At 35.6% G+C, this 17,676-nt stretch overlaps 1 protein-coding gene across 1 annotated transcript in view; it reads right to left on the reverse strand.

Annotated features, from left to right (window-relative positions):
• The window catches only part of WDR72 (WD repeat domain 72), a 210,037-nt gene that overhangs the window by 123,608 nt on the left and 68,753 nt on the right, over positions 1-17,676 (reverse strand). The window contains exon 14 of the mRNA XM_043920196.1: positions 8,460-8,662. Coding sequence (XP_043776131.1) covers positions 8,460-8,662 — 203 coding nt within the window. The remainder of the gene's footprint in view (positions 1-8,459; positions 8,663-17,676) is intronic.

The following is a 17,676-nucleotide window of genomic DNA, read 5'->3' on the forward strand; positions in this document are numbered from 1 at the left end:
GACTGAATTGAACTGAAATTGTTATAAAAAATAAAATAAAAACCATCATGTCCCAGACATTATGTGAAAACAACAACAAAATAAAATTTTAGTTTTATGTGGATGTGCATGAAGTTAAACATGTGTATAAGAAAGGCCTTGCTACCTAGCAGCCTCTTATGACCATTTTAGAAATATCTGGTAGGAATAATCATACATGGACTGAAAGCTTAGGCAGGATATTTCGATTTAGGACAAAACAACTATTTCCAGAGTATTATGAGCTTCATAATATGTAAAAAATTACAAATAATGTAATTTATGTCATTATTTGTATTCAATGCCATGAATACCATATGAAGATACAGAGAACTAGTTGTACCTTCAGGATGTCACTATTAAAACCCAGTTCAGAAACCTGGATGAGAATATTAGCTGGATATATTATTTAAAAATTTCATGCTTTTAGGTCCAATGAATAAAGCTAAAGTCTTAATACATCTTGTTTTTAGCAACTTAGGGGAAATATTCTGTGAGAATAGATGCTTTCTTTTATGAAAATCACTTCATGTTACATGTTTGCATTTGTTGGTCTCTTAGGGCCAGTTTCCATATAAGTCATTGGTACAGAAGTTAGTGCTCCTGTTGGGATTCCTTTAAATGGGTCCAGTTGGTACTCTCAGTCAGTAAGTGATATGATCACAACTTTCAAAAAGAAAGTTTTTATTATCTTTGTTTTCTTTCTTGTTATAAGCCATTAACCCTTTTAGTAAACTCAAAATCTGAATTTCTACAAACTTCATTTTTTTACCCTTCAAGGTATCATCAAAAACGGGATATAAACAGAGAATATTCCTGATGTCAGACAGTGACTTGGTTACCAAGGAAACTCCAAGCTTCTGTAAAGGGGTAACATTTACCATCACATTTTAACCAGCAAATATGCTCAATAACAGAACATCCAAATCCACTGAAGTGACTTTTCATCCCAGAAGATTCAGGCCTCGTTCAGTAAGTTGACTAGGTCGATCTTTAGATCCTACAAGAAGTTGGCCTTAACAACTTTGGAAAGTCACAGGGTTTTGTTTTTGTTTTTCGATTGCAACTGAAGAAAGAAAAGTAGGAAAGGACAGGAGAAATGAGAGAGAAACAAAAAGTCTCTAAATGGTTATGGGTGTATAATATGGTGTGTACATTATTACATAGTTCATACTTTCTAAAATATGTCCATAAAACTACTGATGATAATGGAGACAAATTTAAAAACATGCTTTAATAAATTATGCTATTCTGTCCCTAGATTAATCCAAATGCAAAATAAAAATGCCTGATATGTTTAACTTTTATTCAAGTTTCCAAGCTAGAATCCTCACCCACAAGTTAATTGATGACTAAAATTGGAATATTTAATTAAAGAAGAAAGTTATAATCCTAGATTTCCATGTTTCTTACAGGGTTGATTAATATCATGGGGTGTGGGAAAAGCTACTGAGGTATATCTAGGCTAAATCTAGTACTAAAGAATAACATAAACATTTATTCAGTGAAAAGGTTTACTTTAGAATTAACAGAAGAGATAACAATTTATAAAATCAACTAAAATCAAAGCAGAACCAATGCTTCCTCTTGAAGAAATGAGAACTGCCTATCAGCAATTACAAAAACAGTAACACTGACCTTGAATCAGCCTTAAAGGTCTTAGTACACAATTATATTATCAGCTTAATGAATTTTCAGTTGCTATCTCAGTCACAAATTGAATAAATGCAGAGCTGGTCAGTAATAGGAAGACAACTATTTTAACAGCTTTCACTGAAAGAGGCAATTGAAAAAGTACTCATTATACTAGCTTTTTTCATCTTAAAAATGATAGCTCTTTCAAATCCTGCTTAGCACACCTTAGATGAAAACTTAGTGACATCTCAAGTAAACAATAAAAATTCAAAATCAAATTCAGTCAAAATTAGTAATTATCTAAATAAATTATATTTGCAATTTAAGTAAACTATATCTGCATCAGTCAGCTGAAGGGTTCTTACACCAGGAAATTTTTAAAACTAAATATCAGGATTCAAAGTAAACTCTTGAAATATATTCTCATCTTGAGTATATAATTTCACTTCCTCTTCTGTATCTTAAATATAACAGCTAGCAACAGCAGAAAAACCGAATGAAAAAAGTCCTTGTGTGTGGTTACTGTAATTAACAGATTCAATATCTATTACTGCCAGTCAGGTATCATAGCAACCCTGTATTGCTGAAAACCGCTAGAAAAATCTTCAAAACCAGCAAGACTCTGCTTTAGGGAAATCTTCAACAACACAGGGGACATTACTGCTGTCAACATCTGTGGGTGTTGCTATGGGCACAGCCACAAAGAACCCTGCCATCTATACAAAAAGGTACACACACAGAGAAGATGGGAGGACACTGAAGATAAATTGATAAGAAAATAAAAAAGAAGAAATAATTGCACTGGCAATATACAATAGGCACACAATTTTGAGCCCATGTTTTACACTAATTCTTTTCTATTGTAGCTGGAGAATCCAAATTCAACTTAACTGTAATTGTGACTAAACATGAACCAGAGGGTGGAAATAATATCCTAAAACTCTGTACTTGTAACCATTTATCACATCTTAATTTGAAACTCAAAGAGAATTGCATTTAAAATAATATTTAAACTTCCACTTATAAACCCTTGATAGTCGTTTATAAATCTACAGAAGAGAAAAGAACAGGTTACCATGAACAAGAACCCAATATTGATTTTTCGGCAGTGCAGTAAGGCATCTCCATTCTATTTGGCTGCTGTCAAAGCCACTCTTTAACAGCTGGAGTCAAATTGCACTATTTACAGCAAGAGCCCTTGTCAAGTGGACCATAAGTAGCCTAACAATACACTATTCAAATGGCACTTTGCCACACAAATTGCTGACTTGATGAATAACCTATGTCAATGACTAAGGCTAATATAAAAGTTTCATTTTTATGAGAGGTTTTACATTCACACATTAAGTAAGCTTTCTTTGAAGAACTATTAGGCTATATATTTCAGGCCTTTGGACGCTGAAAATAATTAAAATCTGTTTAAATACATCAAGGGAACTTGACAACATTAATATGGATCTGGTGTTAACTACATTTGTCACACAGTCAGAACAGTGCCCTTCTGTTCCTGGCACTCCCCACCGGCACGTGCAGCACAATGCCGGACTCAGACCAGCCGCGCACCGTGAAATAGAAGCATTTTCCTTTTGTGCCTTGATTTACATGGCCAACAAATGTTTAGATACAAGCAAGGCTTTGAAGTCCTGTGAGGAAATCCAGGGTTGCTTCTGTGTGCAAGGCAGACAGCTGGACTCATTTTAATAGTGCCGCTCCTAGTTTTCATAGAGACTCGGAGACCTCCTGAATTAGTTTTGGAACAAAGCTGAGATATGCTTTTCAGAGTTTTCCTCAAGATTGAGGGAACTTTCTATCAAAAGTGCTTAAACTCACGCCACAAAGTGAGAAAGGAGATATCCTTCATAAAACAACTACAAAAAATTACATATTACAGAAATTTTTTGACTTGGTAGTTAAAATTAATATATAAAATGCTTATGAGAAATGGCTATACTCAAAGACTTGCATCACCTCACATGTGTTCAAAAAGCAAATGGCCTGTATCTCTCCTCTATTGTATATTTCTTTATTCTATCTCACCAGGAACGGTGATATCATTTCGGCACTAAGTTTTAAGTTGGGATTCACTAAACCAAACTCTTCCAAACAAAAATCTTAATTCAATGTTTATAGACAGATTCCTATGCTTTCATGAAGAGCTTATATGTCTAGTAATAAAAATCTGTTCCCTTTTAAAATGATATAAAATTGATGCAAAATATTATCTATTAGAAAAAATAGTCATATGCTGCTTATTATATTAAAAAGAATATACTAAAAATTACTAATAAAAATGTGAAAATTATCATTCTATACAGAGGATTTATTCTTATATAACACACTTATTTTCAAATAAATATTATTTTTTCTTTTTTGTAATAACAATTTTGATAGTATCTTATAGATAGTTTAGTGAAAACAGAATTAATCTGCAACATGTAATATTTCCACAATGGTTTGTTATTTCATATTGATACACATAAATTTTCAGGAGAAAATTTCAAATTCCACCATCAAGAAACAACTCTAGTTCCATTTTGATTATGTTTTTGTGTCATAAAATGCAGAAGAACTAATGTTCCACTTTACTAAAGTAATAAGTAGTACTGGGATCCAGTTCTCTATTGGGGGCCTACCAGTACACCATCTGTGTTTTACAGGAGGTAGCAAGATAAAGCTCTAATAAGATTTTTCAGCAAATGTCACCAAACAGGCATCACTCTAAAGTCAACTAAAGATTAAAAAAATCCAAACATATTTCTCAAAAGCTTAATTGGAAGATATGTAAATGGATTATTTATAACCAATTTTATATATTTAGATAATGATGCATATTTAAGTACATTATTTAAAGAAAATTTTATTTTAAAAAATCTCACTTGGATTAGAAAGTATAATGCACACATTTGTTTCCTACAAAGGGCAGATTTTCAAACATATGAATTCCATTAATGCTGTCAGGGAACAGAGTGATACAAGGTCTTTTGGATTATATTCCTCATAGTGGAGAAGAAGCTGGGATAAGTTGCTTTATTAAAAATTTAGATATCTAGGGAGATGGTAGGTATTGGCTGTTTTGCCAGTACTCCTCCAAGTACCTCATGATTTCCAAGTCTAGAAAGGGCTGACTAGATCAGAAATTGGCAAATATGGACAGTGAGTATCAAATCTGGTCCACTGCCTGTTTTTGTAAATAAAATTTTATCTAAACACAGCCACATTCATTTGTTTAAGAATTGTCTATGGTGGCTTCTGTGTTAACTGAGTTAAATGGTTCAAATAGCAAAATATGGCCTCCAAAGCCTAAAGTATTTACCATCTGATCCTTTACAAATAAGTTTGCTTATCTGTGGTCTCGTTCAACATTTGTCCCTAAATATTTCAACATAAATAAAATGCAAACTACATGTGTAATTTTAAAATGCCTAATAGCCATATTGAAAAAAATAAAAGGAAACAGGTGAAATTGGTTTTAGTAACATATTTTATTTAAGCCTACATATCCAAAATAACATTTTAACATATGGTGCTAGCCAAATTTCAAATGCTCGATAGCTATGTATGATTAATGACTGCCATATTAAACCTTGTAACTTTAAGTAAGCAACCAGCTGGAGCTTTTGGGGACCCGTTCTATAGGAAATCAGTTTTTTTTTTTTAAGACATTTCCAGGACATTACAATCAGTCTAAATTGTGGCAGTTAAAAGATCCTGTTTATTTATTTATTTTTTCACTCATTTTACAGACAATAAGTGCAGAAAGAAAAATTTAAAACCAACCAACTGACTAATAGACAAAAAAGGACTTCCCTCATTAAAATCTGATGAGGTTAACAAAGAGTTCTGCCATGTAGATATGATTTTAGTAAGGTTGTTTATTTTCTACCTTAAAGCTAAATTCCTCCCACTGCAATTTAAACAGTTTCTATCTTATTTTATCCTCAGCAGAATCTGAGAAAAGCAGTTCCCCATCACTAATATGATATTGTATTCCTTTAAATCCTTTAAGACTCTGGCCCTCTCCTAGCCGCAAAGATTTTTCTTTATCTAGCTGCACATAATCGACTCCTCTAGCATGTCAAATTGGACCCATTTTTAAAATGTTTTATTGTATTTGTTGTTCTCTTTAAAACCTTTCCCTAAATCTATATGCATTCTTCAAATGCAAGAAGGAAAAGTGAATACAGAATCCTAATAAATGCCAAATGTTGCCAAAGAACTCACCACACATATTACATGTTGTTCTTACATTTAAACAATTCATGGTAGCATTTGAAAATATTTCACTTGTGTCTCACTGAAGTCTACATCAAAAAATTCTGAAATACACAGTAACCCTACATATTTCTAAATTTCAGACTTATTGTCTTTTTCCCCAGCTCTGAAATGAGTGTGATTTAATCCCTCTTCTTTAAATCTGACTTTTTTTCTTATGAAAACTAATAAAGCATTTTATTATATTAACAAAAAGGAGGATGGGGAATTTATAAGCATTCTTGAAATTTTATGCTTATCAAATTTATCAATAAAAGATTAAGATAGGGACTTCCCTTATGGCCCTGTGGCTAAGACTCCACACTCTCAAAGTAGGGGAATTTGATCCCTGGTCAGGGAACTAGATCCCATATGCTGCAACTGAGAGTTCGCATGCTATAACTGAAGATCCTGCATGCCACAACTAAACTGATGCAGTCCCCTCCCCCCGAAAAATTAAGATAAAACAGTCTTAAAGGCTTAAATCTAAGAGGATGAGATGAAGATATGCAGTACATAATTGGAGAAGCTATAACTTATGAGAAGCACAAATAAAAATATCTCTACTTAACAGTTAGCTCAATAATAGGAGAAGTATAGCATATAGAACAAAGGAGGTGATAGTCCTGTCTAACTCAATTCTCCAGCTCTGTAGAGAGTAAAAATTGGAGATTATAGTCATCCAGGTAAACAGTAGCAGCTAAGAAATAAAGTTGGAATCAACCTAAGAGTAGGAAAACAAGACCCCAGGATCTTATTACCTTTTGGAGTCAAAAGACAGAAACAAAATTACATAAAGAAATATATACTGTTATCACCACCTAAAAGGTAGCTCTGAAGTCCTCCAAGAAACTGAATGAAATAGCAATCAGCTTACCTTCTGGGAATTAAACTAGTAAAATAGGCACTTGATAAATGAGATATGCTCCTGCAGACCCTAGGCACCTGACGTGCATGAGTCAAGAGACATATCCAAGTTCCCATCTACTGTTCTAGCATATAATTTCCACTATAAGACACACATTCTATTGTGAACAAAAAGCAACAAAGTCACATTAAGATGAAATACATGGCAGTCTGAGGGTCTTACTCACTGGGCTTTGATTACCTCCGTCTTAAAATACATAATAGAAGTGTGGTTCAATCTCCCACTTAGGAGAGATTAAGACCCTATCACTTTCAACTTCAGTTATGAATGTTAAAAATTTTAGTATATTGATATAATTGTCCTTATAAAACATGACTCCTTGGGAATTCCTTGGGAGTCTAGTGGTTAAGGCTCTGAGCTTCCACTGCAGGGGGCACAGGTTGGATCTTTGGTCAGAGAAATAAGGCCCCACTTTCTACACAGGGCCAAAAAGCAAACAAAAACCCCATGATTTCTTTAAATAAGAACATGAAAAACAGATTTGGAAAACTTGAAAACAATTATATTCACAGAAAAAGAAATGGAAAAAAAAAAAAAAGCTGCAGCCAAATCACTGGTTTTAACATCTGCAGGAGAAAGCATAAAAGTAGGTGGCCTAATGGAGTCTGGAAGAGGGAAATCAAAATTTAGAAATTTTTCAGTGTATACCAGTCTTGACCAATAGAGACAGTACCCTGATGGGGTGACAGCAACCATTGCATTAGCTTTTAAGAGCTCAGGGCTCTGACTTGAAGCCCATCAAGGAATCCTCTGTTAAAATTCCACTTCCCCATTCTCCCTTATGCTATGTAGCTTTGCTACAGTGAGACCGTGCTGAGCAATGAACTGCAGTCATATTTATCATTGTAAATGAAATAACTGTCATTCTAGATTACGTATTCATTTCTTGGGTGTTTGGTTAGTGTGATTCAGTTCTCAAAAGATTGACAAACACTGACCTCACTGATAAAATCTAAATCTAGTCTAAACCTAAAAAGGTGATGCTCATATGCTGGTGCCTCCACCCCCACCCCTGCAGCTTTGAGGCACAGTTTAGCAGCCATCTTAAAGATGACACATCCTCTCACTACATATATATATATAGTTTTTTTTCCACTTAGGTATTTCACCTCTTAATTTGCTTATCACAAATAAAAACAAAAAGACATCAGAAAAATTAGATCATGAATTCTTTTGATACACTTAGCATCTCTAGGATCATCAGCAAGTCAGAATTCTAAGCCTTATTTAATACACAATGATGGAGTTTGTGTGAAACTCAAACTCCACAAACAATGATGGAGTTGTGTGAAAAAAAAAAAGGAACCAGACCACAGAATATAGGTTTCCACTCCCCTTTCATTAAAAAACATCTAGAATTCAAGTATTCATATAAAATTGGCTCAATATTCACAAGCCAGAACATGTCTTCATCAAAAAAAGAATGCTATACTCATTCAAAAATAATAATCACTCAAAAACTTATCCCAATTTACCCAAGATTGCTTGGAAAGCATGTCTGGTAGATACAATCATCTCTGAGTTATCTTTGTGCTGATTTTTAATGGGCATATATTGATGAAAGCGCATTACTTCTTACTTGGGGTTGGTAATGTTTACCGTGAGCAGCAGCTTGATTCGAACTTACCTTACATGAAGACTCCACTTGCAGACCAGGGCAAGGTATTGGCCCACACTGGGACAAGTTGGAAGACCTCTGTTCTACACTTTTGTGCTTATGTGTCTCTGAGGCCACTGGAAGTACAGAGTCAGGCTTTGGAAGTTGTGAATCATCACAACAATTAAGAATAATCTTCGCTCTTTCTCCTGTTTCATGTCTTTCCAAAGTGCCTGAAAAACAAGATTAGAAATAAAAATTTATGCAAAATATTTACCCCCAAAGAATGAAAAGAAGAAACCACTCTTAACAGAAAAATCACAGTTCTTTCAGTCATCATGCCTTACTATCTCCTTGCAACCAAAGGACAGCCCGGAGCCTCCTAAATTATCAAATCATCGTTTTATAAAGGCTAAAATTATAGACTTGAGACACTCATATTCCTCTTTGTGCTCTTTCGTCCACTGAAATCAACAGAGCATTCAATAGTCGTTAACAGTAAAATCTCCTACTTATTATACAGTATGCAAGTGATCAATAACAAACAACTATGGAATATTTTAGTGCTGTCCCCTAGTGTTCCAACTCACAAACAACAGAGAATCCACAGTGCTTTGCTTGGGTTCCCAACCTTAAAATGATTCTATTGATAATACAGCATTTAAGTGAATAGGGGGAATAAGAATGCAGATGCCTGATGCCTTCATCTTCAGCAGTTCAGGCCTCTCTAGGGTTTTGTGGTTGGTGATGGTATTGCTGATACTGTTGCTTATGCATTTTGGCTTTTATTTCTGATTCTGTTAGGAGAGAAAAAAATTATTTTGCCCTCTTCTCTGCCATTCTTATAGTTTCAGAATTTAAAGGTACTAACAAGTGGAGTTTAAAGTTAAAAGAAACAAGTATAAAATGAGCAAAAGCATCAGAAAAGAATTCACAGTGTTTTTATAAAATACATTGTCATAACACTCAGTGAAATATCAATTAATCATGACCACTGTCTCATATCAGTTATGAATTCATTTTATTACTCATACTATATTAAATATATACCCTATATCCTATTAAGTAAACTGGCGAAGGAAAATTAACTTTACATAGAATCTAAACACAAAATTTTAATTATTATTCCTTTCCTACCAATGAAGAAAGAAGCAGTTGTACAATAATATTTGCAAAGAAGGAAAAAGATCATTCTTATTGATAGTATCAAGAAAAAATAAATTTAAAGTAATTACAATAAGAAAATAGAAATAATGCTCCTATACCCCTATGTCTTTAGATTACATAGGTAGAGTTGAAGCTTATGACTGTTCAAACCTTATTCATTTCTCCTTCTCTCTTCCGGTATCTTTCCTTTTCAGCAACAAACTACCTTGAGTGAGTGCTTTGGATTCTGAATCATTAATAGCTACTATGCTAAAATATTGGGCAGAAATTTAGTCTCTGGTCTTTTAACTGTGATATATTTTCATTACCACATTTCTTCATTAATAAATTAATGTCTTTAACATATCTATCTTACAAATGTTATTTCTCTAGACTTTCCTTTTCCATCAAGATAGATACACCTTCAAGTAAAGCTGGCAGCAACACCAAGAAAATCTTTTCTGTTAAGGATGACAAGAAGAAGAGTTTCTCAAACCAAAGACAACAGTTATTACTACAGCTATTATTACTTTCTAAAAATAACTGCATTCCAGAACTTGTAGCTGAAACATCTAAAATACACTGTCTTTGTGGAGGAGTCTCTTTGAATGTGATGTCACCATGGATATTTTTTTCTCATTTTTTTCTGTGACTACTCAAACTATAATACGGAGTGAAAAAGAATGACTCAAGCGTGCTCCCCCTGGAGTTACGGAGAATCTAATGGAATCTAATGGTAGTGTGGAGGCAAGGAACACCTGAAAATTAATTTGTTATAATATTTAAAGTAACACATAAGTTCCTTCCACTCCACTCCAAAAATAAAAACCTTCCACTCTAACAAATATGGAGCAATTAATTTTGTGAGCAATAGTTCCCACTTTGACTAATTATTAAATATTCAAGATGATTAGGAGCTTCCCAGGTGGCGCTAGTGGTAAAGAACCCGCCTGCCAATGCAGGAAATGTAATGTAAGAGATGGAGGTTCGATCCCTGGGTGGGGAAGATCACCTTCAGAAGGGTCTGCCAACCCACTCCAGTATTCTTGCCAGGAGAATCCCATGGACAGAGGAGCATGGCAGGTTACAGTCCACAGCGTCACACAGAGTTGGACATGACTAAAGGAACTTAGCATGCAGGATGATTAGATTATTTTATTTCAAAGAACTAGTTGAAGCACAAATGTGGTAAGGAGAGTGGTTAGAGTGAGTTGATTTCTTCAAAAGTTACCATAGACAAATGATTGTCTTTTTATTCTCAAATGGCTGCAAAAAATGTATTTGCTTAATTATAATGACATTCTTCAAGGCATATCTACTTTCTCTTTTTCCTTTTTAATTGAAGTACAGTCAGTGTATGATATTTTATAAGTTACAGGTGTACAATATAGTGATTCACCATTCTTCAAGATTATACTCAATTTATAGTTATTATAAAGTATTGGCATGTTCCCTGGGTTGTACAATATATACTTGTAATTTATTTTATACCTAATAGTTTGTACCTCTTAATCCCCTACACCTATATGGCTTCTTTCTCCTAACCTGTCCCCAATGGTAACCACTAGTTTGTTATCTATATCTGTGAGTTTGCTTCTTTTTTATTATATTTACTAGTTCGTTGTGTTTCTTAGATTCTATATAAGTGATATCATGCAGTATTTGTTTTTTTCTGTCTGACTTATTTCACCTAGCATAATACCCTCCAAGTCCATCTATGTTGTTGCAAATGGCAAAATTTCATTCTTTTTTATGGCTGAAGTAGTATTCCATTGTATGTATATGCCACATTTTCTTTATCCTTTCATCTGTTGATGGACATTTAGGTTGCTTCCATATATTGGCAGTTAATAAAGCTGTTATGGACATCGAGGAGCATGTATCTTTTCAAATTAGTGATTTTATTTTTCTCAGATATACGCCCAGGAGTGGAATTGTTGGGTCATATGGTAATTCTGGGTTTCCCAGGTGGCTCAGTTGGTAAAGAATCCACCTGCAATGCAGGAGATGCAGGAGAAGTGGGTTCGATCCTTGGGTTGGGATGATCCCCTGGAGAAGGCAATGGCAACCCACTCCAGTATATTTGCCTGGAGAAACCCATGGACAGAGGAGCCTGGCAGGCTATAGTTCATGGGGTTGCAAAGAGTCAGACATGATTGAAGTGACTGAGCATGCACGCATGGTAGTTCTATTTTTAGCTTTTTAAGAAACTTCATACAGTTTTCTACAGTCATTGCATTAATTTACATTTCCAACATCAGTTCACAAATGTTCCCCTTTCTCCAGATCCTTGCCAACATTTGTTATTTGTGGTCTTTTTTTCATGACAGGCATTCTGACAAGTGTGAGGTTATATCTCATTGTGGTTTTGATTTGCATTTCCCTGATGATTAGCAGTGTTGAAAAATCTTTTCATGTGTATGGCCATCTACATGTTCTCTTTGGGAAAATGTCTACTCTGTTCTTTGACTGTTTTTTAACCCATTTTTTTAATGTTGACTTGTATGAGCTGTTTATATATGTTGGATGTTAACCCCTTTTCAGTCATATTATTTGCAAATATTTTCTCCCATTCAGTAAGTTGTCTTTTTGTCTGTTTATGATCTCCTTTGCTGTAAAAAATTTTAAGTTTAATTAGGTTGCATTTGTTTATTTTTGCTTTTATTTTCCTTGCTTTAGGAGACAGATCCAAAAACAGTATTGCTATGATTTATGTCAGCATCCTAGGCACAGCATAAGAGGAAAAAAATTAGAAATCCTAAGGAAAGAAAGAAATAAACTGTCACTGTTTACAAATGATGTGATAGTATACATAAAAAATTCTAAAGATGCCACCAGAAAACTATAAGAGCTCATCAATGAAATCAGTAAACTTGCAGGATACAAAATTAATATACAGAAATCTGTTGCATTTCTATACAGTAACAATGAACTGCCAGAAAGAGAAATAAAGGAAACTATCTCATTTATCATCATATCAAGAATAATAAGATACTTAGGAATAAACCTATCTCAAGAGGTAAAAGGCCTATATTCAGAAAACTGTAAGACACTGATAAAAATAATTGAAGATGACCTAAATAGAAAGATACACCTTATTCTTGGGTTGAAAGAATATTGTTAAAATGACTATACTCCTCAAGGCAGTCTACAGATTCGATGTAATCCCTATCAAAATATGAAGGACATTTTTCACAGAACTAGAACAAATAATCTTAAAATTTGTATGGAAATACAGAAGAATCTAAACATAGCCAAAACAATCTTGAGAAAGAAGAATATAGCAGGAGGAATCATGCCCCCCTAAATTCAGGCTATAGTATAAAACTACAGTAACCAAAACAGTATGTTACTGGCACAAAAACAGAAACATAGATCAGTGCAGCATAATAGAGAATCCAGAAGTATACCCATGCACTTATAGTCAATTAATCTATGAAAAAGGAGACAAGAATATACAACGGGAAAAAGACAATCTCTTCAGTAAGCAGTGCTGGGAAAACTGAGCAGCTCCACCTAAAAGAATGAAATTAGAACACTACTTAACACCAATCACAGAAATAAACTCAAAATGTATTAAAGACCTTAATATAAAAGAACCCATAAATTGCATTCTGAAAATTTTCAGCTGATTTTCTAATAAATTCAGAACAATAATTTTCATCAAAACCCTGACAGTGGAAAGACAGGGATTCCCATGTATTCCAGTTACCAATTTATTGACTCTTAGTTCTAAATTCACACTTTATTGTCTGCTCTGAAAATGGATATGGGTTTTTTAAATATTTTTCCTTTAATAGCTGGTGCAGTGTTAACCTTTGTAGATAAAAGGGTGCTGTAAGGACCTAGTAGAAGAAAGGGTTTTTCTTCTCTGGTCTGGGGCAGCCTGGCTGGCTTCTTCCCCAGAACCAGGCCCCTGCAGTGCATGTCAGCCAGCAGACAGCAGCTTCACTTGGCACAGTCTCTGCCTGGTTTTATAACAGAGTGCCTCCAGCGAGGCATCTGCCTGTGAACTGCTCTCCCTAGTCCCCTAGTGGGCATATTTCTGGCAAGTTACACCACACCACAGCAGCTCCTCTACCATCCAGTGACCTCAGCTGTGACCTCCTCCAGCAAGGTCAGGATCATAGCTTGGGGGTGGGGCAAGTGCTTCCTTGGGCAGTTATCTCAGCTGCTGAGTAATGACTGCTCCTTAAATCTACTATTCCTATATTCTTTAGAGTTTTCTTTAGTTCTTATTAACCTATTCCTTCCACTGAAATTCTTTATGGTGGTTACTAATTTTTAATGTTATATGATCTCTGTTCAAATTACTATGTCATTTCTCTCTCCTGATTAGATCTTGATTAATGTATCATGATGGCGAAAGAGGAGAGTGAAAAAAAGCTGGCTTGAAAGTCAACTTTAAAAACTAAGATCAGGGTGTCTGGCTCCATTAGTTCATGGCAAATAGAAGGGGAAAAAGTGGAAGCAGTGACATATTTTATTTTCTTGGGCTCCAAAATCACTGTGGATTTTGACTGCAGCCATGAAATAAAAAGATGCTTGCTCCTTGGAAGGAAAGCCATGACAAACCTAGACAGTGTTTAAAAAACAGAGACATCATTTTTTCCAAAAAAAGGTGTGTATAGTCAAAGTCAAAGCTATGATTTTTACAGCAGTCATATACAGATGTGAGAGCTGGATCATAAAGAGATCTGAGCACTGAAGAATTAGTGCTTTTGAACTGTGGTATTGGAGAAGACTCTTGAGAGTCCCTTGGACTGCATGGAGATCAAACCAGCCCATCCTACAGGAGATCAAGCCTGAATATTCATTGGAAGGACTGATGCTGAAGCTGAAGCTCTGATACTTTGGCCACCTGAGGCCCAGAGTTGACTCATTGGAAAAGACCCTGATTCTGGAAAAGACTGAAGGCAAAAGGAGAAGAGGGCAACAGAGAATGAGATGGTTAGATAGCATCAGCACCTCAATGGACATGAATATGAGCAAACTCCAGAGGATAGTGGAGGACAGGGAAGTCTGACCTGTTACAGTCTATGGGATCTCAGAGAGTTGGACACGACTTAGCAACTGAACAATAACAGCAGTATATCATGGATAAATCACTTCTGATGCAGAATGTTCCTCTCAATATATTTCTGAAATTATGGGACATATTTCTGAAATTATGAACATAAGTTCAGGGATATACTTAAATTGTTAACGTATAGGAGGGAGGGCATGACCCAAAGGAGGTTGAACACAGGTTGGCTTTTCAACTCTAATAAGCTGCATTTGGCAAGAACAGAATAGTCACTACTGCCTAAAATAGTCACTACTGCCTAAAGTATCAGAAACTGAAGGCTTATGAAACTGCTTAATTCAACTTCCAATTTCAGAGGAACCTTTCTTTTTCAAAGTGAAAAAAAAAAAAGTGAAAAGTGAAAGGGTTAGTTTCTGAGTCGTGTCCAACCCTTTGTGACCCATCAGGCTCCTCTGTCCATGAATTCTCTAGGCAAGACTGCTAGAGTGGGTAGCCATTCCCTTCTCCAAAGTGAACTCCATGATCATTAGGATTTTTTTCCTTTTGCACTGTACTACATCAAGAATATGATTTAACTCACACCTAATCTTCATTTGGGTCCATCTGAATATGATGTAGGGACACATGTGAGTTAAATATTATTGAAAGTCACGATACCATTTCTTCCCTCAAAGTAGATGTTGTGTAAAAAATACCATAAAATCTACTCCTCATAAAATATTCATTGTATAAAACACCTTTCATAAATATCTTACATTTTTCCCTATTGCTTAGTTTTTAATGAGTTTTTATACAATTTGTTTTAATCCTAACTATACAACAGTACATTAGAGAATGAAAACAATCATAAGAGAGCTTAGAAAAATTAACATGCTAACAGAAAGTGAAGAAAAGACAGCCCTGGCCAGTATTCCAGGCAGTTATCACTGATCCAAAATTACGTATTCCTCAAGAAGCCAGTGCACAGAAACATGAGAAACAGCCGAGCCTCTTTGCAGAGCCTGGGTCCACATTGACTCTATTTCCACACGTACAGCCTGCTTTCATCACTTAGTGAAGACACTGCACAACATCTTTAGTCACATTTTCACCAAATGTGAAACATCACTAATTACATTTTACACCAAAACTTTCTCTGTGGCCCCCTTTGCAACTGTGTGTCTAGCTGATGTCCTCTCTATCTGCCAAAGCTGACAGCCCCGAGACATCATGGCATGATTGGTAAAAGCAGACTCAGCACCAGCCTGCCATTCAATTGAATCCTGGTTTTACCCTTTCGTGTTGTGTGGTTTTGGGCAAGTCATTTTACAGTCCCGTGCCTCAGTTTCCTCATCTGTGCAATGGGGATCTTAATCATTCCTACCTCACAGGGAATTAGGTTGAGTAGATGTGTAGAACGTCTCAGGATAGGTTCTGGCAGACAGTGGGTGCTGTGCTATCTGACAGGCCTCCTCTGATGTCAGTGGGCTCTTACCCAGCCCCTTGTGAGCAGTTTAATAAACCTATTCAGCTTTGTGGCTCTAGGATCTGCCTGACTCCAGGCCTGAGCTTACTGGGCATAAGAGCCGTGTGGTCTCCTCTGCCTCCTACCTGTAACTCAAAACTCCTCCTTGCCTCTCAGGGTAGATTATAATCAAAATCAGAGTAGGATTATTACATTTGTCTTACTTTTTAATCCTCCTCAGTAAACCAGGCAGGAGTCTGGCCTAAATTAAAGGCTAGATAAATACTTCTTAGTGGATTATATGACATCAGCAATGTGGCTAATGATTTTTCACGGTGGCTACACTTGGGATTAAATACAAACTCCTTGACCCACAAGTCATATTCTTGCCCCAGCTTCCTCCCATGTCATCCTCCCCTTGTTCACAAATTAGATCTTTTTTTTGGTTTGTTTTAAAAAGAAGTTCTTTTTTTTTAACTTTTTATTTTGTATTGTGATATAGCCAATTGTGATAATTTCAGGTGAAGAGCAAAGGGACTCAGCCATACATGTACATGTATCCATTCTCCAAACTCCCCTTCCATCCAGGCTGCCGCATAGCATTGACTAGAGTTCCATGTGCTATAAAAGGTCCTTGCTGGTTATCCACTTTAAATATAGCAGTGTGTATGTGTCTATCCCAAACTTGCTAACTATCCCTCCCCCACAACAGACTCACAGACTTAAGAGAATGAATTTATGATTGCCAATGTGGGGTGGGAGATCTTTGAAAATAAATTCTTTCCTGCTAGCTCCATCTTTCTCCTTAAGTAGTAGCTTAAAGTCTTACCTCCTCAGAGAGGCTCTTCTAAAGTAAATTCTCTTCTGATGCATTGCTTTTTCTGTCTCAGCTTCTTTATTTTGTAGATCTTAACACATTTGTAATTGGTATATTTTATTTGCTAGTTAAATTCAGGGTTGTCTCCCTACTAAGTGCTAAATTCTTTTTGGAAAGCATAGTTCAACATGGGCTCACTGAATAAATAAACCAAATTTTACTGTTTTTTTGTAGCAGTGGAAGGAGGTGGCTATGAAATCATCAGAGCGTGCCATGGTCTCAGTGTGACAGAAAAAAAACCACCAAATTATACCCATTATAAACACCAACCCTAGAATCCAGGAGGAACTAACACTGGGAAAAGCAGCATTTACATGCTTGATGCCTGACCCAGGTCTTAGCAATGTGGCCAAGTCTTTCCTGATTCCCAAGAATCTGGAACTGGAAACACAAGTAAGTCTCTGAATGACATATTTTAACTTGACCTGTGGAGTAGCCCATTGCTTGCTGCCTAAATGGCCTTAATAAGGAGGGTGCATCAGAGTTGTTTCTGCTTCCATTCAAGCAGACATGCAGAGTTAACATGTGCAGTTCCAGATAGTGATCAGAGCAGAGAGACAAAGGCTTAAGCATTATCAGCAGATGAGTGAGGATTAAATCCCAATGAAATAATGTCATCTTCATCTTCAAGAGAGTATGGAGTGAGATTTGTCAAGAGGCCAGTATAAAACCTTTAGCAGTTTTCTGCACACAGAGAGGAAAGGAAAGAGAAAATTCAGAAATTGTTGTAAATCAGTATGTTGTAAAAATACAG

The sequence above is a fragment of the Cervus elaphus genome, chromosome 12, assembly GCF_910594005.1.
Source record: "Cervus elaphus chromosome 12, mCerEla1.1, whole genome shotgun sequence".
Taxonomy (NCBI): domain Eukaryota; kingdom Metazoa; phylum Chordata; class Mammalia; order Artiodactyla; family Cervidae; genus Cervus; species Cervus elaphus.